Source organism: Channa argus, chromosome 10 (assembly GCF_033026475.1).
Source record: "Channa argus isolate prfri chromosome 10, Channa argus male v1.0, whole genome shotgun sequence".
Lineage (NCBI taxonomy): Eukaryota > Metazoa > Chordata > Actinopteri > Anabantiformes > Channidae > Channa > Channa argus.
This window is the reverse complement of record NC_090206.1, coordinates 14,913,155-14,939,757: the sequence shown is the minus strand read 5'-3', so window position 1 is coordinate 14,939,757 and position 26,603 is coordinate 14,913,155. Positions and strand designations below refer to the sequence as shown.

The 26,603-nt window shown below is 38.8% G+C and overlaps 1 protein-coding gene across 2 annotated transcripts; it reads right to left on the bottom strand.

Annotated features, from left to right (window-relative positions):
* Positions 1-276: 276 nt before the first annotated feature.
* On the bottom strand, positions 277-24,508 carry klhl4 (kelch-like family member 4). 2 transcript variants are annotated; one of them, XM_067519014.1, is made up of 13 exons: positions 24,353-24,508; positions 19,481-19,947; positions 12,827-12,994; positions 11,547-11,683; positions 10,913-11,109; positions 8,240-8,452; positions 7,706-7,756; positions 6,591-6,777; positions 6,278-6,502; positions 4,566-4,728; positions 3,306-3,518; positions 2,106-2,277; positions 277-1,712 (listed from the first exon to the last, which is right to left on the bottom strand). In XM_067519014.1, the coding sequence occupies exons 1-13, from the start codon at positions 24,377-24,379 to the stop codon at positions 1,653-1,655; spliced, it is 2,280 nt and encodes a 759-aa protein (XP_067375115.1). In that variant the 5' UTR covers positions 24,380-24,508; the 3' UTR covers positions 277-1,652. The 2 variants fall into 2 exon arrangements, with proteins under 2 accessions (XP_067375115.1, XP_067375116.1); XM_067519015.1 differs by lacking the exon at positions 7,706-7,756 and having other exon boundaries at positions 24,353-24,507.
* Between the last annotated feature and the right edge of the window lie 2,095 nt (positions 24,509-26,603).

Below are 26,603 nucleotides of genomic sequence, written 5' to 3'. Positions count from 1 at the left end.
TGGAGGGTAAACAGTGAAGAAAACAAAGGCAAGTAATGGCAGTTGGTCCGCAGTCTGTTGATAAGAGACTGAAAAAAATCTGTGTGATATCAACAAACATGCTTGCTTCAATTAAAATGCGGGTGCTGCAATGAGAACAAAATAAGGTTAAAGCTGACATCAAAGTAGCCTCCAAGTCTGTTTAGTGAAAGAAACATTTAGTTTACATAAAGCAGAGCAAGAGAAATCAAAATCTGCCTGCTGAGGGCCCACATCCAGTACACATGGATTCAACCATGCAGTGAAGACTGAAGTCATTTTATTTAGAGGTTTGCATGCTGTACAAAATTATGATAAAAACATAAAAAGTGACATTTGGCCCCTGAAACATGTTATATTTAAAGTTACAAAGTTTTCTCATTGTGAACAAGTTATTCAACTATTATGAGCATCAAAACTACAAGTCTAAAAACTCTAACAAAAGTCAGAGCACTGCTGTGGAAATCAGGTTTCTGTGTGCTGCATACGAACAAGTAAAACTTGAGATTCTTACAGGTGGCAGTATGGATGGACCTGGTGACACGTAGCCATAGGCTGCTTTATTCAGGGTTAACCCAATGGTTCAATAGTGTGGCTGCAAATCATCTGAATGGCCAAGAAGGCATTACATCTTTGAAAATACGGAGAAGATGATTTTTCCATATAATATTGTATAAATTAAGTAAAACATTTACTCAGCATGCCCAGAAATAAAACCAAAGAAATATCAACAGTAGTCTCCAGACTGCACTGGTTTAGGCATGAGTCTATCAACACAAATATAGTTTCAGAAAGTTCACAAAAATCTGTACAGCAGTTTGAAATATCAATATGATATATTTTCTGTAATTCACAATTTTGTAAACCTTTATTTATGCGTAACAAGACATCTAAGACAAGCAAATGACTTTGGTGTTCTTTAGCTACAGGCTCAATAAAAAAAGTCAAAAGTCATTCAAGAAAATGTCCCAATATATTATTCGGGCAAAAGGTTTGATTTCACTTCTGTTCTTCAGTGCAGCCGGGGCAAACTCATTACCCTCAGTGTTCACAGTGGTCTTTATCAGTAAAGATAAGGAAACTGACCACCCACTAAGGAAAGACACGGGTACATTTTTAGTCCCAATTATAATGATTCTTATTTCAGTGCCTAGATAGGGAAATATAAACCCAAAAATATATTTTATGTGATGGCACTGAGGAGAAAAGTCTCTGCATGAATGTAAACTAACCTGCAGTTAGGCTTATTTATTCAAATGTAACTTTCACATCTAATATTTTGGACTTACACAGAACTAGTATAACAACTCAGTACAACAAAGGTTTGGCACTGATTTGCTAAAGCACAGCCAAGCCTATGAAAATTCTTGATTGGTTGCGAATGTGCAGTACATTCCAGTTTCTGAACAATCCTCCCCACTGGGCAGACATGTCCACTAATGATAGAGACAATGGTTTATGGGCACGGCTGCAACTGTGTTTCCCTCTGAAAAATCTGGAGAGCCGAGTTAAAAGAAAGAAATAATAAAAACGCGACTCTCGAAGGATGTGTCCTTGATCTGTTGTTTTGTTTGTCCACTCTTTTCTACTTCTGCTCTCTCATTTGTTTCCCATGCTGTCGTGAGACAGAGCGCTCAAGGCAATTTCACCACCACCACGCAGGCGCCTGCCCTTCCAATGTTGAGAGGGACCTCCTACAGGAAGACAGAGAGGTTAACATACAGCCTCTCATCTGAGGCTGTCTTTAAAAAAATCCCATTTTACTTCATGCTGCTAAGAGGGTTACAGAGACAAGATTGGAAAACATGTTGCAAAAACACAAGAGCAAGCTATATAATATTTATAGCATTCAACGAATTTCAGCAGATTTAAGCTCCCGAAGGGCATTAACTGGAGCCTTCATGTTACATGTAAAAAGTTTGGCAAAAACAAACCACAAACCCCAAGTTTTTAACTGTTTAAAATGTCACAAGTTCACTCAAACATCATTTGCATGATAATATTTTATTAACCTATAAACAACAAGAACAGAATATTTGCACTGTGTTTTTGTTAAGGTAATAAATTAGCTAAGATGGTGTGATTACCTCAGTCCACTCGTTGTTCTGTGCATCATAGGACTGAACAGTGTTCAGATATGTCTGGCCATCATATCCACCCACAGCATACAGCCTGTCACCCAGCAGGCAAACACCCACCGCGTCTCGAGGAACACTGAGGGAGGACACAGTGGTCCACATGTCTGTCTTTGGGTCATACCTGTAATTATAATATGTGGTCAAATGACTGTTATTGCATTGTGGATCGGTTCACTAAAACTAGATTTGTTGTTAATATTCATTCATGCAATCAGCCTACATCTCAAGAGGAAAATAGCACCCCGTCCGCACTAATTGAGGCACCCTTATGTTTGCCCTCTTTAATCACAGATGTCTGAATGGGCACTAGTGGGAACTCTTTTTCAGCACAGACAGAGAAGCTAATTTAAACTTTAAAAGCAAAGCTGTCTCAAACAGCAGTTGGTAGACGCTGGGTCCTGAGAGAGCTGGACTCATCAGTGAGGGCAGAAGTCACTGCACAAAGATTTATTTCACCAAGCTGACTATTTACATATTGAAAACAAAGACATTGGTGTATTTCTTACATGCAGCGTTATGTTGTTTTTTGGCTTGTGCCTCCTATGCTGGCATTAACAGAATATATCAGAATACTAGATGATTAAGACAACTAAAGTGTTTAAAGTGACACGCAAATCTGATGCAGGTATGTTTGTCTGTTGTATAAAATGCATTGCATTGCTTATCAAAGGAGTATTGAATTACACAATGAAACAACATATGGTGGAAATTATAGATATATATGCGTCTGAGGAGCAGGAAATTTAAATTTTTTAAGTTCATTGGAAAATAATGCAATAAATTACTGTTTGTTGTCTTTAATTATTTTTGGGGAGCAAATGAAAATTAGATATGAACACATTGTGAAATTCTGAGCAGTGAATTAACACTAAAGGTCACATCAGGTTAACACCACCAGATGGTGCCAAATACTATAAAATAAAACTATGTGTGGAAAGTGCGATCTCTTCAGTTGAGTATTGTTGTACAACACAGACGTGTGAAAAATGCAGGAAGAGAGCAGGGTGCAATACAGTTTTATTTCCTTTTTATTCTAATGAGAAAGCCTACAGCCTCGTCCCTACACATGCGTCCTGTCAACTGCAATTCAGAACAATTCACTTACATACTCGAGTTTGTGAATTTTTTTAAGAAGAGAAATTTACCAACCTCTCAACACAATCAGAGAGTCTAGAACAGTGGTTGGAAGCAGGGGCATCATGTCCGCCTACAGCATAAAGGAAGTTGTTGTATGTTGCAACACCCACGCCTCCTCGCCTCTTGGCCATGGGCGCACACGTGCTCCACTTGTTGGTGTGTGGATCAAAACACTCCATCGACCTCAGACATGAGCTTCCGTCTCTGCCACCTACTGCATACAATCTGAGAAATTAGGTGAAATAGGTTCAAAAGCTCAAATATTTGACGTGTACCTGCTGTGATACTAAATCTGACAGGCGAAGCATGCATCAGTTGTCAGATGATTGTAAAAATGTGTGACAGAACAGTGGTAATGTGACCGATTTTATAAAATACAGCATTGAGCGGTGGATAGTATTTTCAAAAGCCTTTTCCTTGTGAGTGTTTTCTCCCAGAAGGATCACATCAGTGCTTTAAGTGCTTATGGCTAACAGACCTGACAGCAAGAAAGTAGAGGCTAGGGAAACAATTTCCTTGTTGTCTATTTTTGACCTAGATGCAGAAATAACTCGGCATCGACTTCTACACTGAATACTGAATTCAGCCGAGCAGCAGCCTCTTTTTTCCTTCGGCACACAAACATATTTAAATTATGATGAGAGCGGGTCTGTTCTTTGCCTAATGTACCTTCAAATAGTGGTGTAAAGCATTTAATACATACATAAAGTGTTTTGCTTTATTAAGCAAAACACAGTGTATAAATTACTGTATTAATCACACCAACAACTGTAAAGTACTGCACACAGCCACGCTAGTTTTTTTGCATTCAAGTTTAATGTTACCAAAAAAAGTTCTTTTGAACGTTATTTTAGAAATTTTTTAATTTCAACTAACTTGCAGATGACTACATCTTCTGGATAACCATTTTATTTACCTTTTATATTTTTGCCAAAGTGGGATTGCAAGGAAGGAAAGAATAACTTTCTGGCAAAACAAAGGTCTTATTTGTAATCAAGTTGTCCAAAATGTGCAAGAATGTGGATGAACCACATGGTCATCATAACACTAGAATAAGTACATTTTACATTAAAATTTCGAACATGGAATCCCTATTTTCATTTTTTTGGGTGTGTGTAAATTTCCTGCGTCTGTTGTGGTTTTACAGATGCCAGCTCAACCTCACAAAACACAAAGACAATGATGTTTGCTGTAAAGTTTGAGGCTGCGCCTTTGATCTCAAAAGGATTTGCTCGCATTTTCTTTTGGATTGATTTAAACAGTCCAACTTACTTTCCATTGAGTGCTGTCACTCCCATAGTGCTCCGTGGTGTAGACATGCTGGCCACGTAGTTCCACTGCCTGGCCTGTGGGTCCCAGCGTTCCACTGTGTTGAGATAGCTCCAGCCATCATGGCCTCCTACAGCATACATGGGGCCTTCTAGAACAGCAATACCTGCACAAATGGATGCAAGAGATAGATAGATAGATAGATAGATAGATAGATAGACAGACAGACAGACAGACAGACAGACAGACAGACAGATAGACAGGTAGATTGACAGATAGATAGACAGATAGATAGATAGATAGATAGATAGATAGATAGATAGATAGATAGATAGATAGATAGATAGATAGATAGATAGATAGATAGATGGATAGATGGATGGATGGATGGATGGATGGATGGATGGATGGATGGACGGACAGACAGACAGACAGACAGACAGATAGATAGATAGACAGATAGATAGATAGATAGATAGATAGATAGATAGATAGATAGATAGATAGATAGATAGATAGATAGATAGATAGATAGATAGATAGATAGATAGATAGATAGATAGATAGATAGATAGATAGATAGATAGAAACAACAGCCAGTCAAACAAAGATGATGTTCTTTGTCAAATTCCCATCACAAAGCATAATGTCAGTACAAGGCAATGTAAACCACCTGCTAGTGAATAGTAAATGAACAGAAATAAAATTAGTTTTCCAGATCAAACTTTTTGTCCTCTCTAAAGTTCCTGGAGAGAGCCAAGGTACTTTTGCTACAGTTCTCATTTTAGGACAGAGCGGAGTGAGTCACACAGCTGACCAAATCTATTCAGAAAACAGGAACTATAAAACTGCATTGTTATTCCTCATTCCCAAGTCACAGAGGAAAGCGGTTTCTACCAGCAACAATGCAGAGGATGTCTTAACACAATGGATTTTTATATTACCACCCTTATTTCGAGGGACCGTGACGGCAAGACTGCACACAGAGAACATCGGCTGACATAAACACTGTCAGACAGAGACTATTCTTGTAGTGAAGTTCCATTTTATCGCTGACTGGCGGTTTTAGAATAAAAAAGAAATACTTTGTTTTTGGTTGTGTTTACCCATAAAACTCACAACAGGAAATGGTCATGCAGGGATGCTAGTACATACTAAATTCAAATATATTCAGGCTTAAAAAACATATGCCACAAGCAAAGCAGCCAGAGATATTCTCTACAGAAAAGATCAAATGCAACAAGGTAATCTGTACAGCGTGATCTCCTGGGCTCACTGATATTGCTAACCACACTGGGTGAGCGAGCTGAATGCTTTGACAAGATCTCCCTGTACTGTTACCCAAACCTGTTTCAACTGCGAATCAAAACGCTTCTGATATGAGATTGACTGGGCAGGAAAGGGTAAGGAAGAGCAGGGCCAGCACAGCCTGACAAGCTTTGATAGGGGAATAGGAAAATATCAAAGCCTTATCTAAAAAAGAAATGTGTATTTTTTTTTTTACATTCCAGCTGTGACAATTTTTGGAGTTTCACGTCACCACGGAGTCTGGCTCAACTAAAAGCTTGAAAATAATTTTTTTTATTGTGAGCATCCTCTACTAACACAAGTGTAAAAGCATGACTGCATTATTGGATATTTGTCGATGACCAAACCAGTTACATTCTTATTGACGAAGTAAATGGAGGTGCAGGTGCTTGACCAAATACACTCACCTAGTCCATGTCTGTGTGTTGACATGGGGGGCATGGTGGACCACACTTTGTTGACTGGATTGTAGCACTCCACCATGTTGGATGTCTTGAGTCCATCTCTCCCTCCAACCACATAGAGCTTGTTGTCTATTACAGCCACGCCAAACTGCAGCCGCCTCCCGTTCATGACCCCAACCTGGACCCAAGTGTCCGTCCGCAGGTCGTACTTCTCTATAGTGGTGGAGCCTAAAACCACACACACAGCAAGTGTCACAGGACCGATACCATTTTTCTGTTTATTGCTAGCCATCTGTATGTACAGTAGCAGGCACACCTTTGGTAGCATCCATCCCTCCCACAGCATAAAGTGCACCCACGGTGGACTTTCTAGGTTTGGTTCTTGGGCTCTGAAACATGGGACGACGCTCAGGCAGAAGATGGTACTTCATGGCCTCCATCAGCAGCTTTTGACATTCCAGATCATCAGAGAACATCTTGTTGTTTTCCAAATCTGCAAGGAGCTACATTTCAAGAAACAAGAATGCATAAATGGTATGTATGTGAAGAACCCATAAAAGAGCTTCCGAGTGGTCAATTTCATAGAATTTGTGGGGAAAGTAATAAACTGTATAGACTGTATAAAGTGTGTGTACTATGTGCTCAATCTCATTCTGGAACAAGACACAGGATCTCTGTGACTGTAGTATATTTAGGGGAACATATGCTTAACACTTATCTTTAGGTTAAAGAAAATGTGATTTTACTGTGATTTTATGGAACATTTCACCACACATTTCAGTTGTATTAATGAAAGTTTTGTATGTAGTTATTGATCTTGTTATGCCCGCAAGTAGTGTCAGCAGCACTGTTACGCTTGTCTTTTCACTCTCTAAGTACCCGTTTCAGAAAAACACAATGTTTCATTTCTATTGTTTATTTTCCTCACAGCAAACAGCTCCCAAATCAATGGATGAGACAACTGATGTATTAGATAATATTTCCTCGAGTCATTTGTCATTTAGAAAAAATTAATGTGCAGCAAACAATAGTGCTGCACATTATGTTTTCTACATCTAGTGACTGTGGAGTAAAATATTAATTCAATGTGCCTAATTCGTTTTGGAGATTCATCTGAAAATGAAAGAGCACAGCAATAATAAAAAGCATATATTTTTATATTTAATGCATTTAGTACTACTATAACAATGATACAAATTTGAAACAATGCTTATTCTCAGATGTTCAGCATTTCAATATGAGCTTTACAGTTTTTACTCAAACATAAACTAGTTATATATAGCATGGCAATGCAGGTAAAGCACATGATTTGTTACACTCTAATTTTTATGTATGGCTAGAGAAGAATATTAGTGTATTTTAAACACAAAAATAATGTAAACAGTATGGCTGATGTCAGTATTTCTGGGTGCACAGCAAATTAAATATTACCAGGTTCCAGGATTTCCACTGTGAGGATTCTTTGCATTTCTTAGATTTTTTCTATGAAAAAACGCATGTCTTTATTATTGAATGTTGCAAAGACAAAGCAAAACATTTAAATACATATATTTTATATTTTACATTTACAATTACATTTAGTCATTTAGCAGACACTTTTTTTCCAAAGAGACTTACAAGTGAAGTACAATGCAGCAAAAATCTAAGTCAAGGAGAAAACATCAAGCAAAGTCCTATCAGAAAAGTGTTTACATTTCATGAGATGCAAGTGCAAGAAGGAGAAGAAAGGAAGTTGTATTTTTTTATATATATAGAATAGATTTAAGTGCATAGTACGGTGCGGAAGAGTTCTGTTTTCAGCTGTTTTTTTAATATTGGGAGTGAGCGTGCAGAGTTTGGTAGCTCGTTCCACCATCTTGGGATCATTGCGTGGGATCATTTAGAGACTAAACAACCTTTGACAGGTATACAGTAACCAAGGCCCAAAAAAAAATCAATCAATAGAGCTATTGTGACAGCACTCACCTGTGGGGGGAGAAGCGGCAGGCGGATGTAGGCAAGCAGCACCCCGAGGTCCTGCTGTCGATGCTGGACATCATGGCGCACCCACATCATCAATGCCTGAAAGATTGTTTCTTCATCTGGAACATTGATGTCATCACTGGAGAGCAGCTTTACAATCTCAGCTGTGGGGAGCAGCAGGAACTCCTGGTTCTGAATGACCTCCAGGAAGTGTTCCTGGAACATAAAGGAGACATGGAGGAGGCAGATTATCATCAGTCATTAGCCGAGGAGTATGTTCGGTGGAGCATTGTGTCTGTTCGTGTGTGTGTGTGTGTGTGTGTGTGTGTGTGTGTGCGCGTTTGTGTGTGTGTGTGTGTGTGTGTGTGTGTGTGTGTGTGTGTGTGTGTGTGTGTGTGTGTGTGTGTGTGTGTGTGTGTGTGTGTGTGTGTCTATACCTGCAAGGGTCACATGGCACAAGGACAGAAAGGTGAGAAAGAAATGAATGAAAAGATATAGATCATACCCATTTGGAGGTCTGTAACTATAATAACCAATACTAGAGCCAATGAAATTATCTCAAATTTCCAAAGAACAGATGAGTGTTCATCTGTTTCACTTAGATCATTAAATTAAATAATTCACACAACAGCAGGCTACAAATCAATCTGGCATAAAGCATCTCCAAAGAAAGCATCTTCATAGGCTTATAAAACGTTTTTTCTACAGATCATACATGGCACCATTAAGCCTTTGTAAGCTCTCTAATGAGAAACAGAAAGATGCTGTACACCAACATTAGTGCCACACTAATACAGTGTCCATCTCTAAGTTTTGTGAAAGCTCTATTGCCTTCCTAAAGATTGATCTTCCAGTTACTGGCCAGAAGCCCAGGCAATATCATAGCACTGCATGGCTGCCTCGTCAAGGACATTGTCTCTGGGCAGTCTCATTGGAGATGATGCTATATAACACAGCCTCCCTCCTCAATGCCTCTATGATATGCCCAACTGTAAACACATGGAAGACATGCAGAGCAATCCTTGGACATGATAACAACCCATGTCCTTTTTGGACAAGGCAGCTAAGCATTAAGCATTAAGCTGCCAGAATAACTTTGATAATTCATGTGCTCATTGTGAAGTGAATGTTCAAGATTTACAGAAACACAAGCATGCCACTGATCATCAACCTGCAACAAATGACAGCTTCTTGGTCTGATCCATTAAGAGAGCACGCTTTAAGGGCTTAACACAGACAGCCTTAATTAAATGAGGGACATCTATTGATCTGTTGTTGTAATGCTGTGGGAGAAATTTCATCCAACTCTTTGACGTTGCTTTAGACCAATTATTTGTAATTACCAGTTCCATACAGCTGACAACCAAATTGAATGCTCAACGCAGTTTTTTCATATCCATTTAAAAGGATCTGTGTTCAGATGCTGGCAAACTCATTGGTGAGTAAACTGCTCGGAAAACAAGATCGGCAGGAGGGGATACTAATTGATTTAACTACTGCAAAAGAGTAATTGTGTAATAACAGTTTTTTCTGAAGAGGAGGAAGGCTGATGTTTAATTGAAGTGAGGCTGCGGGAATTATCTTTCAAGAACTTTTCGATTAACATGCAATTTGCAGAGGCTGGCTACAACCGGCTGCTCTATTTTATTATTTTTTTTCTGAAAATGGGATGTACTTATTAAATCCAAATCACGTAGTGTTTAATAATATTTAACTGAAATATAATTTTTTCTGAAAAGAAATACTGTTTTCTAAAACTATGAAACATAAAAGTTTTATCTGCTCAAACATAAAAGGGCAACAACTGTATGTGATAAAGGAAAAGGCTGTCAGAGGCAGATCTCGCCTGCCATTCTCAACCAGGAAAAACAAGCTTATCAAAACACAACTCTCTCCACTTAGAACCCAGAGGATGGACTTCCAGGAAGCCCACAGCTCTCTATGCTCATTACTGAAGTGATTGAAAAGGAAGTCGGCCCTCTTGTGCTGTTTGATGATTAGATTAACCTCCCGTTCCTGGATGGGTCCTATGTAAACAGGCTGAGCAGATGTCCTTTAACAGATAACGCCTGTCTGTCACTGTCATTTCTATGTGACCAGAAAGATGCTATTTGACAATTACGTTCATGGGTCTTAATCCAATGCAAGTAATCTTATATATAGAATATATATATAAAATATATAGAAGTCACATTTTTACAAGTCTAGCAGTGCACCAATTAACGTGCAGCAAAGTGGTATCTCATACTGACAGACACATAGCCAAATTAGATAAGGTGAATGCATGAAACTTTGCAATTTCTATTCAAATCAGTCATCAACAGCTGAAATTTTATAATAAAATAGTCAAGACACCAACTGTTTCACAGGTTATGGCAGGTTATTTAAATTAGCGAGCTAGAATTCAAAGAATGAACACAAACATTTAAATGCATCTACAGACCAGCCATGGTGTTATTTTAACATATTGTATTTAGTGACTGAATTTACAAAACAATTTCTCTGTGTATAGTCAGATTACACATGATATTAACATTCTGGTAAGTTTCTTTTTATGTGAATGTGCATAATAAAAGTAAATACTAACATAATATTTGTAAATATTCTTGTTCTTTTTATTCCTTCAACTTCTCTGCCTGTGAATGTGGTCTAGTTCTACATTATCCACCCTCATACCATAGTGTAGTTATGAGCCACATTTAGCAGGTCCACGCAGCCCTGGGCGTCTGCAAAGGAGCGAATTCCCAGGCAATTGGAGGGATGAAGCTGTTTCATTAGGAAGTTGCAGCAAACCTGGATGACTTGTGAGAGCTGAAGGAGACAAGCAGCCGCCAATAAACTCTCAATGGTTTCCTCTTTGAGCTCAAGGACACCTGAAATGTCAGGGCAGGAGAAATACATTCTAACGTCATGAGCATATAGCTGAAATAGCTAGCACAGCAGTGGGAGAGGTAAGCTACACTTTAATTAAGTAAACTGCAAGAAATATTTTATATTCACAATATATTACAATCATTGTATGCAAAATAATTGTTAAAAAAAGGGCCTTTTCATAGTATTAATAAATATTTGGGTAATAACATGTTTATTTTTCCATTAAAACCACTTCCAGATGTGGAAGTAGATATTGTGAATGTCCTAATCATTTAATAACAAATTGCATGGCAAGATAGCATAATTTTATGCTGACGCCCTGTCCAGCCAGTCGGCAGAGCAATGAACGCCCTTATCGATCCATTTTATTCATGCAGGATTTCAGATGTCTTTTACTGCTTACAGGGAGCTAGTGAATGTTTTTATAAGCACTTACCAGTGTAGGCAAAATGAACCAGGGATCTGAGAGCCTCTGGATCTACTCCTTCCATCTTTATCTCTTCCTGCTTTGCCTCTCTCACATCGCTTGTGAACATCGCAGCAAAGTAGTCCGACACAGCACTCAGGACCAATCTGCCATAAAGAACACACAAAGAATTGATTATGATGATACTGACTATGTTAAGTGATTAGTGAATCAATTTGAAGATTATGTTCTATGCCTTCAAACACTTTGCATCACAACAAATGTCATAATTTGCAGTGGACTGGATAACATCATCATACTGTTATATTTAATGTGGTTCTCTTTCAAACAGAAATTGAGCAACTTACTGTTCCCCCCGGATTTTGTATCTTTACACATTGTCAGTACCCAAAGAATGAAGTTGCCTCAGCTCGCAGTCCTTCATGTTGCTAATAGTTACACTGTTCGGATTGTCAATTACCATGTCAAGTCATTTGTCTAGCTTGCATGACACATTGGTGGATTCACAGGAAAGGACAGATCATAAGACATTGTAATTGAGTGACACTGTTCATCAATCTGCATCCATATTTCCATAATGTTATGGTTTTTAGGGTACATTTTCTAGAGGTTCCTTTATTTTGTCACAGTCTATTCCTTACTTTGCTGTATCCTTTAAGCAAAACTAAAGCCACATTGAAACCAGAGAGCTCATCATTTCACCCATCTAGGTCATTCTCAAGTACTTTTTCTCTCTTTGCAGTGCATCCTGCTTTCTGTTTCATGAGTCTGTCTGGATGAACTAACAAAATACGCCGGTGGATAGATGTACAAACGTGAGCACTCAGTGAAGACAATGCTTATCAGCATTAAGGGAATATCATGTTATGTGTTCACTCTAAGGCCTGGATACCCAAATATTCACACCCCTATGTAAAGATTCACAGTGTTCTTAGTGTTCTTCCATGTATGAATGTAATGTGGAACTGACGAAGGATAGAGGTGGAATTACAGCAGTTTACATTATTTAGATGCAAACCAGTGAACATGGTGTTTGAATATCTCTCGTGTAAGCTGCCATCTGAAAATCAAAGATTCTTGGCATTTAAAAGATTATAATTTTTTTTAAATCATTCCCCAGATGGGTTGGACAAAATATGTTTCTGCACCTGGTTAATGTCCAGACCAAAGCCACAACATGCATATCCACTACTTAATGAACTGAATCCAAACATGTTTCTGTAGCTCTTAACTAAAGCAGATGCAGGTTTAATTACTAAATCAAAGCAGACAGAAGCACAAACACCAACCTGTGAGCTGGTATTTTGTGATCCCCTGCAATCAAAAGGACATCACACAGCTGCTTGTGCTGGAGGTAGGTCTCCATCTTACGAAAAGTCTGTTCTGCATGGTTTGTGGCCTGGAAAAATTCATCTGAGGAGTTGGTGTTCATTCTAGAGAAAGTGCTCAGAGCCAACCTGTGGAAGACAATCAGAGACAGAGGAAGAAGAAAGTGGTGTGAAGAAATACTGCATCTTTGCACTTAGTGCGGTTAATGTACAATTTTAATGGGAATTGCTGCACTTTCTGAACATTTTTTGCGCCATAAATTATTTACTCTTGCTGGAACATTGCAGCAGGGTTTTCACTTTAAATGTAACCTTTACTTTTCATTTTGGACATAGACAGTGTAATAAATAGCGATTTCCCTTTCAGGGGCACAGACAGAAGAAGGATGAAACAACAAAAATGAAAATTAATGAAGAAGATTTGATTTAATAGAATAAAAATGAATTACTGTCACTCACTATTTATTTCCCCTGTCCTAGTATGACATTTAAAAAAGAAAAATTAAACAGCTGTACACTGCAAGATAAGTGACAAATTATGAATGACACAAAAGAGCTTATTTGGACTTGCTGTGCATCTGCATTTTTCTTGCCACTCTAAGCTGAAATTAGAACTGTTATGGAGTAAAATCCAAGCACAAGTGGATAACTATAAGCACTTCTGTCCACTGGGATGAGTAAGCTGCACCACAATCTATGCAACAGCTTTCCAGACAGAATTTCCCAGTGTCTTTATGTGTCCATTCCTTTTGTGTCTTTTTTCCTGTGAGCGTCTGCAGATCTGTGTATGTGCCTGTGTGTGTGCGTGTGTGTGTATTTGTTTGTGTGTGTGTGTTTTCCAAAGACAGAGGCTTAACAAGAGAATAAGCCTGTTCCTCACAGCATTGTGGTGAGGCTGCCACTGTCCCTACAGACTGTTAGATTACATGCTGTTTTACAGGCATCCAAGTAATCCTTCAGACTCGTGGCAAATAATGCAGCCCAGACACTTTGGTGTCCTTCACAGAGCAAGTCCACTCACTGACATTTAGGGTTGTTTGTTACGCTACATAACAGAGCCAAGTTGGGTCTGACAGAATGTACTGTCATCTCATGGTTCTTCTGCCTTATGAAGACTGATGGTGCTCAAGAAAACGTCACTTCTACTTAAAGCGAGGTTGCAAATACCCACTCTTTACCTCTCATACACTGATATGAAAACTGCATAAACTTGTAAAGTTACTGATATATCAATAAAAATGAAGTAAAACCTGTAATGCTTGGCAGCACAATGTATTGGCTCACACTATAGGACTGATTATGTAGGAAGAATGGAGGGCGTCATGGCCTTTATTGATATTCTGATTAACACACCATTATAAAGTTTTTAGCCGAGTGTGTTATTTTCTAGTCTTTGATTAGCCAAAGCAACAACATTTCCCCCCTGGGAACTGGTTATATTGCACTTCGGTCAGTGCAGTATGCTATAGTCTAATCTTTATTGGGAGACTTTATACTAAATGCAAGAGTAATTTATTGCAGCGCTACATTAATTCCCCAGTGACTCTGAAGTCTTGGAGAGGAACACCAAACAAGACTGAATAAGCAATGGGGCTATAAAACAGAGATGCATTGCCTTTGTATTGGCTCTGAGGTGTGCTCCAAGGATTTTTTCATGCCCACCAATCTCTCCAACACTAATTGCTTTGGTATCACATTCAAGGGAGCAGTAAATTTCTCTGAGGTGTATATTTTGCTTTCAGTAGTCAGTTGGATCATCAGAGATACAGCCCAAGTTTATTGAGGCACTAAAGTCCCCTAACACCTTACACCAGAGAAACTGCTGTAGGGACAATGCTGTACATTGCATATCACTATGCAATTCAAATACAGTCACAGTGCTGTACGGGGCATATGGATTTCTTTTGTAGTCTAAACACTATTTCATTATGTCTATGAGCGCTATGAAAAGTAAAAGATAGCTGACAAAATAAAAAAGCAGTGTGGTTTCCTATTCTACCTTATCCTATCAGATTTTCTTTGGTGAGCACATTTTACTTGTACTCTTGTCATTTTCTCTTCACACCCTCTCAAAGCTATCACGCCACACTGTGCCTAATTGGATCTGACAAAACACTATGCATACTCAAAAAATACTCTGCTAGGTAAGTGAAGTCAAATTTATGCAGTTTTCAAATATGCTGTCAAGACAAAGGCCGTGCTATGGAAACCACATGTGCCATTTTTTAAAACACAACACACACACACACACACACACACACACACACACACACACACAAATAGAGAAATCTCATTATTAAATTATTAACAGATTGATGGGGATTGTGGCACCAAAATTAAAACAGTCATTCATGTTTGATGTCTCTTCCATCTGCTTAAATCAAGTCCTCCATGCGCCGACCCTGCCCTCCTAGATGAACGATTAGACAATTCGAGATGTGCTTTCGTCAGCCCAGATTAGCCCCTAGCTGTAAAGGTTATGAGTCAGATGTGTTGCTGAGGATCTCAGTCTTACTCTAACTACTGTCAGCTCCATCCTTCTACAAGAAAGACAGTCATGCCTGCCAGGGCCAAATGGGAAATGCCTCTCTCAAAATGGATTTTAACAGCCATTTGCCCCTGAAGGCTGCTTGGGCTGGATTGAGAATCCAACAACTCCTACAAAGGCTCATAGAGCCTGTGCCAAGTCTATATATTTCTCTACACTTTGACAGTCAGTAAACTGCCATTCGGCTTTGTGTTGAGACAAGTATACACTCTGAATGTAATAACTTGGTCCTGGCAGTGAGACTGACATGATAACTGCAAAGTAATAGAATATTCTTTCTGCACTTTTCCTGTCTCACCAAGGTTCACAACCCAGCAATCTTCAGATGCCATTGTTATGCCAGATGTACCTGCTAAATATTGACAAGGATGACGGAAATGCAGCTGAATACAGGAACTACTACATCTTTTGAAATCTGCTCTGAATTTAGCCACAGGGTCCTTTATGGTAGAAGGTGAAGTGGAAAATTGACTCTTTTTTTTAAATATTAAATGGTCTGACTATTTAGCTTTTTACAATGCTGCTTCTCATTTACCCATTCACACACACACACACACACACACACACACCGATGATGACTGCAGCCATGCAAGTTGCTTCCCTGTCTATAAGAAATTTTGCACAGATAAAATGAGACATCACTAGTCAAAATAACTTTTATTTTAATATTGAGATTCAGCATATGTGACTTGCACAAACAAGTAAGAGATCTGAAGCAGTGGGTTGATATACTTTGGAATAGACTTTTTATGTATTTAATAACAGCATAAAAATATTTATAATATTTATATACTTATAAGTAATAGGGGGGGTGGCAGTGGCTCTGTTGGTAGAGTGGCAACCCAATGACCATCGGGTCAGAGGTCCGCCGTGCCCCACTCTTGCCATATTTTATAATTATGCATTTTCCTAAAATCTTAACTTAACTCTCATTGTAACAGTGCACGTTAATTACCAAAAAAAATGATATTTTCTAAAATTACATGATTCCATGAAATAATTTGGTTTTGTCTACATTATCTTAATGATCACAGTTGTCCAAGCCTCTGTGATTATTTCCTTAATGCAAATTAATGGATAAGTGCCTCAAGACAATGCAGAACTAATTCTTGGCCATAAAATGTACCTAAAGCTGTGTCAAGAATTATTTTCTTTAAATGAAGTCTATTTTACAGCACCTTAAAGACCCCTTCAATGGTTTTGTCAAATGCAGCCCGAGACCATGCAGTATAAGCCTGGTGGTATTAAGAGCCATCCAACAAATATCTGAATTACTGCTTTTGACAGGGAGAAAGGAGGTGATATATATTTTTTCAAAGGCAGTGAGGAGGGAATTGAGATATCATTCAAACTAACAACCCGCTGACTCAAGCCTTTGTTAGTGTTTATGTGGGAGAGGTCAGGGTTTCCATTCCTTTCAAGTTAACTTCTGTCATACAATCCCCTCCAATGATAGGGAGAGGTTATGAGGACTGAACAAATACACAGTGGGGCAAAGATGGGAAACAAAAAGGTATTAGGCCCTATAGCATGAATATCCCACTTAAGACTTTACAACTCTGTGGATGCATGCCAGTCAATAAGATGATAACAAGAATGATTATAGCTGCAAACCACAGCATTATTAAACAGACTTTTTGAATCACCTTCAGGACTAATGATATTCGCAGTTTAAAATGTGCTAAAAATCATAATCAGCTACATTAAATATGAAGACAAAGACCGGTTTCATTAGATCAGTGTTAATGTTTCTAAAAAGTTCCAAATTTAAATCCATTTTACAATAATCTTAAAGGTCCAAATGAAAGAAATGAAGAAAGTGTTTGGTTGGATTTTTACTAGACATTGTGTGACTGAAACTAATCAACGTACGACACAATGAAGTATTATTCAACTAGGGACGGCTAAAACTTTTGTATTTTTCACAGCCAGAAGAAATCATTTCTAGATTCAGCCTGAGGGATTGTGACAATTTATGTGTCAGGGATTTATGATGTGAGACATAATAGGGCCACCCAGCTGGTGGGGTAAATGAATGTGCATATCTCAGTGATATCCACACATCTGCTTAGCTGCCAATGAACATGCAAGCCACGGTGTGTCACACAGTTTCTAGACTTATTCAATGTGCAACTTCATACATTTGCATATGCAGTACGTCCAAATGTCATTTCCAGCAACTACTCCTTAATTCTTGTCGCTACATTTAAAGTTTTTTAAAGATTCACTGAAAGTGAACATCATCATAAAGAGGCATCATGCAATGTGCATTTGCTCTATATATTTGTCTCATAGTAATCAGAAAACACAGATTACAGTACTTGGTTAATTTCCAGGCAGTGGCTGATAGAGTGATTATTTTATTTATATGAATTGAAGAAAGTAGTGGAACTGTCTGCTAATATACAACATAATGTCAATATTATATCTATGATATGCTGCTGTTAAAAATGGATAATTTCTTTCTTTTCTCTGTACATTTTATTTATTTTCTGTGAAAACTTTTGAAAATTTGGATGCAGAAAGAACCAAACCCATTTAAATAACTAAAATCCATTTAGGTCCGATTCTATATCTGATTCATCGAAATCATAAATGGATATCTCTGCAACCAATCACAGCTAAAGCAAGAATATATTTTATGACCCAACGAACTATTTTATTATTCAATATCATTGTCAAAAAATGATAGCTGCACTGTATTTTACATGGCTAGCATCTTTTATGCGTGCAGTTATCACAAATAGGGACCCCAAAACATGATCATCTGCCAATTGTGTCAACACAAAGGGCAGAACAACAAGTTGGGTCCAAGACTGCATCTTCACTCAGAATAATTCAAGTGCTGCTCAGGGAATGTGATGGTCTGTCACCTTCTGTATTTACTTAATCTACATAGACACATTGACACAGAGGTTATGTATTTACATGTATCTGTTTATTATACTGAGCTCTTCACAAAACAAAGGGTTCATTTTCATTGTTCCCTTCTTCATCACCAGGTGCATGGAGCAAAAGGCCACATGAATCAGTGAGGACCAATAACCTTAGAATGTCACAGACAGGATGAAAGGAGGTCTTTCCATCTTTGATGTTAGGGGCTTTTAGTGTTGTGCTCATACAAACACATCTCGAACCTGCTAACTTCCTTGAAGAAGACAGGGGAAGAGCACAACTTGAAAAAACAGTTTAAATTTATAGCTGACTGTGAGAGTTTGGCATGAAGGTAATGTAAAAAGATTTTGGTGGAAAACGCACTCAGTAACCTGTGCCAGCCACAAGGTAGGATAGCAGTCAGCTCATAAAGTGTTTCTAGAGGCAGTTTAGATAATTTATGTTATTGCACTACTTCCTTTTTTTATAGGTCCAGTAGGTGATGTAATGGCTCTCTCCCACTATCGACTTTTAACTCTGGAATGCATTAGTGTGCTGTGTAAAACTAGATTTTTGTAGGGAAAAGGCAAAAGCATATACTGTTCACATAATCTAGACCACAGCACCAACAAGGGAGCAAAACAAGCCTTGGCTTTTGGTCCACTGAATAATTAAAAGGATGCTTTATTGGTTTATCCTGCCTAACATGCTGTGGACAATGACAGTGAGCTGTTCCCAGGTGAGCCATGGTGGCAGCTGCCTAGTCTGAGTAAATTGGAAAATGATAGCTGTGCATATAATTCAAGCCTAGAATAATTAAGGGGAGCTACATGCACCATGACACTGAAGTACTGTGGACACAGTCTTCAAATATGAAAGTATTTAGTCTCTGAAATGATGAAAACTGATTTTAAGTTTGACTGCTGTGTACTTTATTGTTTAAATGAGGGTTGTTTTCTCCTTCCTAATGAGACAAGACAAGCTTTTGACTTTTTGGTCCTGGGGTGCTACCATCCATCAGAAGCATTTAGGAGCCATACTTTCACCATGAGATGTGAGGGAACCATGTGTTATCAAACTACCATCTCCTAATCTGGTTTCTGTTAATAGAGCATATGATGCCCAAAGTAACTGATGTGGTGCCACATGATCAGTCTGTCTCCTCATTATCTAACATCTAGTAACATGCATACCTCTCTTTGGCCTCCACCTCTACAGGTTCCTCTGTGCTGCTCTTCACATCTTCCTGGAGAGTGTTGGAGTCCTCTTTCCTTGTGGCAATGGGGGAGGAACTGCTTTTTGAAGACTCCTCATTGACCTGGAGTCCCTGGATGGTGTTCTGTTGATGGTGCCATGATTGATGTCCCGCTCTGACATACACAGGCGTGGGCCCTGCTGTTGGTGCCAAGATGCTGTGGACTGGACTGTTATTCTTCCGTATTCCTCCTACACCTCTTTCCCGTGAGTGGCTCTTCAGCCGACCCTGGACAGGCGTCCCTCTGTGGTCCAGGCCATCCTGTTGGATATAGCCTCCCACCCCGCCAACGCCACCACCTCCGCCACCAGCTGAACCTTGGGGTGAATGGCTAAACCAGCGCCAGCGGAGCCTGAGGATCTGCTTTACGTCAAATTCCTTCTTCCCCGACACAGACATCCTCCTCTGGGTTTGGAGACGAAGGCAATAGTACGTTGTTTCCCCAAAAACATGGAGAGCAGAGAAGAGAAGAGCCTTGGTTTCAGTCTGCACTGACTACAATATGCCTCTTCCCTTCCGTTATTGTCTCACTACTATCATGACCACCCCCTCCTCTTTCTATTCTATTACTCCTCCGTTGTTCTTTTAGTGGAGATGGAAAGCAGTCCTCTGCAGCTTTTGTTCCTGTGCCTGAGACTACTACCCTCCCTCTAACTCTCTCTCGCTGTCTTTCTCTCTCTCTTTCCCTCCTGTGCTGCTGCTGTATCTGTTTGCTGTTGCTGCTGCTGCTGCTGCGCCGCTGGAGCTGAGTTAATGCACATGCATGATCCACACTCCTTCCCCTTCCCCTGTCTCGCTTTCTCTTTCTCTCCTTCTCTGCTCTTCTCTCCTCTGCACACACACACTTAAGAGATAGACACATGTACTCTATATATACAATAAAAAAAATCTCCCAAGACCTGACCAGTCCACTCTGCTGCTGTCCCTTTGTAAGTATGTGTGTGTGTGTGTATATATATATATGTGTGTGTGTGTGTGTGTGTGTGTGTGTGTGTGTGTGTGTGTGTGTGTGTGTGTGTGTGTGTGTGTGTGTGTCTGTATGTCTGTGTGTCTGTGTGCATGATATCAGGGCTGTCTGCTTATACTGTGAGGGGAGGTGGGGTATCATGGAGCCAGGATGATGAGGTCACACCTTAACAAAGTAATTCACTGTTTGCTGAAGGAGGGAAAACAGAAGACAACTGACTGCGCTGTATTATTAGGACTACAAATAGGAGCTTGTAATGTATTAACATATGTGAACACAGACACTTACGCATCCATAAACAGGAACAAACTGACATTAGTAACTGTCATAGAAAAACAACAAACATCAATTCCCATTATTAAACAAAACTGAAATTTATTTTACATGAGTGCACATCTGTGCACTCTGCTATTCTATATACATCAAATATAATCCCATAGGGGAAGGTCTCTGTACAGGTGCCCATGCAGAAAAACTATTCTCCCTCAGTCACTGTCTTGAAAGCCCCCTGTGACTGCAAGTGAAAAACTCCATACTGATGAACCTTCAAGGTCAATATGCTGCCTTTTCTCTAGTCAGGGCTTTGGAAAACTCTTTTACATTTCAAAATTAGATGCTGCTTTTACAGTACATGAGCTTAGTAATGCACTACCATTAGTAACGCTTCAAAGGGAAAGAAACAGCATACAAGGTAGTATGACTGCATCAATTAAAAGAGAGAGTACTGAGATAGTTTGTAGAGTTTTCTGTTAACAATTTGGGATCTGGGTGTTTTAAGTACTCTATTATGACCCACTTGTCTAAGGAAACTGTATGTGCATTTGGGACAGGAGGTAATTGGAGTCATGAACTGTGAATCTCAAAAGATTGTGAAACACAACAGGCCCTAATACAGCTGCTGCAAAGCATCTGATCAGGAGTCAACTACATCCACATTGGAGTTTCTCAATCAGTGCTATTGTTCTGCACAAAACAGATGAAAACAGAAAAAAAGCAAACCCTGCACTAACCTGCTGGATTTCAATACTGTATATTCTCTCATCCACTTTATGTTTGAAACAATGGATGCAACCAGCTATTGTGTACCTTACCCCAACTGCCTCTGACAAAATTGTTCAGGTGTTGCTCTCACCTTTACATTTTTCCACTCACAGACATGCAGTTTGTCTTCCCACACAAAAATTCTTGGGCCTGTGCTCATTGAAGCATTTTGGAGTTCATATTCCATACTAATATGAACTGAGAGCCTCACCATAAGTCTCTGTGCTCTTCACACACGTACAAAAACACAGTAGGGCCAAAGGGTATGATTTCTACAGAGACAAGAATATTCCCTCTACTAGGATCAAGAAATACACACTGTGAAATCTTCAGGTCAATGAATAATCAAAATCAAGGGTATGTAGAAACTGCATGAAGAGGAGTAGTTCGAAGGAGTGCGAGTACTAGACTTTGTTTATGCTAATAATATAATACTAATGGATGTGCTTCAAACATTATTTTCACTGTCAAGAGGCAATAAACTGAATTAATAAAAAGAGCTTTCTGTGTATATCAAAACATTTTACACGGCATAATGTAATGTTGGAGCCAAAAAAGATGAGTAAACAGCAATTGATCCCTGCTGGAGGTTCTGATAATTGAAAAGGAATAATATACATGCTGTGATTCAATGTATTCACCACAGCAATGGTTTAGCTGCTCAGGGGTTTTCTTTGTCAGTAAAGAAAGCAATCTTGGTTGCTGACCATTTGTCCTTCTCTTTTCAGCATATCGCTTTACCTTTTGAAAATAGCTTCACCACCGAGGTAATGATCATCTGTCTAAAAATTTCCTGTAAGACCCTTTATTAATCAATAATTTGGGCTTTAATGTTGGTGTACTAATCACTCACTCAGAAAAAATATTGCCTATCCTGAGGTAATTTTGTAACTGAACAATATAATTATGTGGTTTCCGGGTTATTTTCCTCTGGTAACAAATCTTTTGGCACAATTGTTATTCATTAAATGTCACTACTACCATTAGCTGCATGCATAAACTCATAAAATCCAAACTCAGAAACTTTAATATACCGTCTGTTTTTTTATTGGACAGAAATTCCCCTTGTGTTTCCCACACGCTTTTAAAGGAGGCATTTTGCATACATTTGCACAACACAAAATGAAACCAGCTCTAATAACTTTATCTTTGAAGAAACCTGTATGTGCTATGTATTGAAAACATTTTCAGAAAATGAAAGAGATACAAAACATATATTAATAGATAATTCCCCTAAAATATCTCATTTTCAGTGCAAAAACACAGATACATCAACTAATCCTTATGCACTTTAAGGCCTCATCTACCAGTGCATCAAAATGTGTCTTGAAAGACTAGATGTACTAAATTAATAAAAGCCCATTATAGTGAGATATGATCCAATGTACAGTAACAAGCCAGTCAGTTGTCAGGCTGATGTGGAAAACCAGATTATCATCCAACATCTGTATTTCCAGTGAGCATAGCTGCGTGGCTCCATCGCAATTCTTTGCCGTGCAAGATAAGTAGAATAGCTCAGCTTGCACTAGCCATCAAGGTGTAACTATTAAATACCATATGATTTATATCTATTGTAGACCTCATCATTATATGCAATGCTGGAAGGGAATCGTGTCAGAAATTGTAAACTAATAAAAGCAACAAAACACACATGAGTACAAAATTCCTGCTTTTCTATAGCTCCCAGAAATTTGGAAGTGATCTGCTTACAAACCTATTGGGCATAATATTATGTATTATTATTTTTATTATTATTATAGTGGTTCTTATAATGCACTCCAGTATGACTCCAGTACCCACTTTGACCTCAATAATAAACACATAGTAGTATTATCACCTTTCTGTTTCAACCTAAAAACTGAGAAATTATAACATTGTAAAGTAGAATTCATGGCAAGGCCACAATTGGATTCCATTAAATTGCACAGGTGGTCATAATGTTATGCATGGCTGGTGTTAAATGTGTGTGTGTGTGTGTGTGTGTGTGTGTGTGTGTGTGTGTGTGTGTGTGTGTGTGTGTGTGTGTGTGTGTGTGTGTGTGTGTGTGTGTGTGTGTGTGTGTGCGTGCGTGTGCGTGTGTGTGTGTTTGTGTGTGTGTACACACTTTATTTGAAAAGGAAACAGCTGGTAAAATAGTGAGAGTGATGGACACACTTGAATGTCAGATAGTATGGGATCAGCTGGACATTAATGACAGAAGAACTCTGAGAAGTGCTAAAGTTTGGTATAACATCCCAAATATTTACTTCTTTCTTTTCAGGTTATATGGATTGTAATATAAATTGTCAGAGAAGGAAAATCTAGAGTGTTGGGTAATGATCCAGGATTTTATGCAACTAAAAAGAGGCTATCCAAAAAAAAAGGAATTGAAATACACAATCGATACCAATTACAACACCTTCACACGCTCACATATCATGTTCACTCATACATACACACATGTGATGATTTGAACTTTCAGTGCTATACAAAATACCTTCAGATATAAGTATATCTCGAATTGTTTCATGTGTCATCCCTGTCCTGACACTGTAAGTCCATGACCAGGTTGTACTACAAACAAGATACAGCCATTCACTCAATACAGCCATTCACTCACCACCGAGATCAGGAGGAACAAGTTAAAAAGTTGTGAGATTATATGTTTAATGTGTCATGTCGCTGATTTGGCTGATAAAATTACTGTACTTCCAGAATTAAAAGCATATACGATTATAGGCTGATATGATCATAACCAAGGTGGTATCTATTATAATGCATATTAAAAAGCAATATTATTAAAATGCAAGAACTCGTTCTTACCTGATTCTGAGTGTTACTCTTCTGCATTCAAACAGTTAGCTTCTAAAGGACTGGCCAAGACAGCATGTATTCCAATAAATTACGCATTAGAAATGTGCAGCCTGTTCCAACTTTTTCTTCTCCTGTGTTCCTTTTACAGCACAAAGTTGTTTGCCTCTCCAGAAAGGAAAGGGGCTCTTTCCTCTTTTAAAGGAAACTGCTGATAAGTTCCTTCCTCTGCACTGCCACAACAATTGCACTCAGGCATCCAGGAATACTGGGATCACATCCTGTGTTTGAGGCAAACCCCTGCTTTTACAAAGCCTTACCCTATGAACTATGATTGTTTAATAGTTGTATAGCTTTCACCAAGATGACAAACTGCAGCTTTAATTTAGTTAAAGTATTTACCAAATATATAGAAATATGTAATACATTTATAAAAAGTTTGAAAACTATGAGTCAGATTCTCATCTGAGTCAGATGAGTCTCATTGTCCATGTTTAATTTACAACAGAAAAGGTCATTTAGGTGGTTTGAATACAATTTATCACTTCCTTGTAACAGTGGTGGATGGTGCTGTAAATCCACCACTGGGTGGCATAATTAACCTTTACTAATGGTGTAAATTATGTAAATGTGCTATTAAATTAATTATTTATTTATTTTAATTAAGGGCACAAAACAGGTTTTAAATTTGCCAAAATCATCCGATTCACACACATTTAAGGGTCATTTGAAGCATTGTGTTGGTAAAATTAACAATGCTATATGTTGTGAAGATCTGAGAATAACAATATTAACAAACAACTTATGCTCCCCACAGTTTTACATGTACATTATAACGTGATGTGGCCACATCCTTTCTTCATGTGTTCTTTTTCTGGTAATTGAGGCTTTCATCAATCAAATAAAAACAATAGGATGACAATTTATTTGGTAATGACACTTGTACACTGTACTCATTTTTAAGCTGATTATCCTGTTGATAATGCTGCATCCTCACTGTGCATAATGCTTTATCTCAGTGAATCAGGAGGGTAGCTTCATGGTACAATTCACAATCCTGCACCTTAAAGCAGGTATCACCAAAGCTGGAAAATAAATGGTTTTCCACTAATTTAGAAGATTCTGCTTAGCTTGGATAATTTAATATACAATTAAACATAAATAGCATTCTGTAGCACCAGAACTCCCCATTCTTCAGCATTAGAGGTAAAAGAACTCCAGGTTACTTTTCAGTACTGAGGCCAGGCTGACAAAGACGAGACATATGCCATGTCAGGGAGACAAACAATTGATAGTCAACAACTACAGACCCATAGGCCTTACATCGGTTATTATGAAGTGTTTTGAGCACCTAGTCTCTCAGCACATTAGAGACTGGCTTCCACTCTCCTTTGACCATCACCAGTTTGCGTATATAGCAAACAGATCCATGGAGGACGCAGTTGACATAACATGAGCCATCTGGAAAACCAGAAGAACTATGCGAGGATGCTCTTTGTGGATTACAGCTCTGTCTTCAACACAATCATCCTGGATATATTGGTCACCAACCTTTCTAACCTGCAGGCTCTTTACCCCACCTGCACCTGGATTAAACATTTCTTAACAAACAGACCACAGTCTATCAGATTCGGCGCACACCTTTGCACCACGCTGACACTAATTCTCCTTAGGGATGTGTGCTGAGTCCCCTGCTGTATGCCCTGTATACCTATAACTGCACTTCTTCCGACCCAACAAATGCTATCATCAAGTTTGCCAATGATACCACCGTGGTTGGGCTCATCTCTGGCGGAGAGTTGACAGCATACAGGGCTGAGGTGAAGAACCTGTCTGAAATCAAAGCCATCACAGGAGATCTTTCAGATCCTGGGCATCACTTGTTTGACCTATTGCCGTCTGAATGATGCTTCACATTAGCAATGACAAGAAAGCCTATTCTATTCTATTCTGCTATTCTATCCACATGTCAGCTTTCCTCATTAAGGACACAATGCAAAAGCATTCAAATCTGATCTTTCTGTGTTGATGGTTCTCATGTATGTTTGTAACACTTCACTCATACATGTCCTGCACCACTCTAACATACTTCTCTGCCACTCCAGACGTCCTCATACAATACCACAGCTCCTCTCTCGGCACCCTGTCATACGCTTTTTCTAAATCTACGAAGACACAATGCAACTCCCTATGACCCTCTATGTACTTCTCCATCAGCATCCTCAAAGCAAATACTGAATCTGTTGTACTCTTTCTAGGCATG

Coding starts and splice junctions, on each gene's coding strand:
- klhl4 (XM_067519014.1), bottom strand. CDS start 24,379: ATGCAGAAGAGTAACACTCAGAATCAG. Junction 7,757..8,239: donor TGCCGCTTCTCCCCCCACAG/GTGAGTGCTGTC, acceptor GTTTTTTCATAG/AAAAAATCTAAGAAATGCAA. Junction 6,503..6,590: donor AGGGATGGATGCTACCAAAG/GTGTGCCTGCTA, acceptor GTGTGGTTTTAG/GCTCCACCACTATAGAGAAG.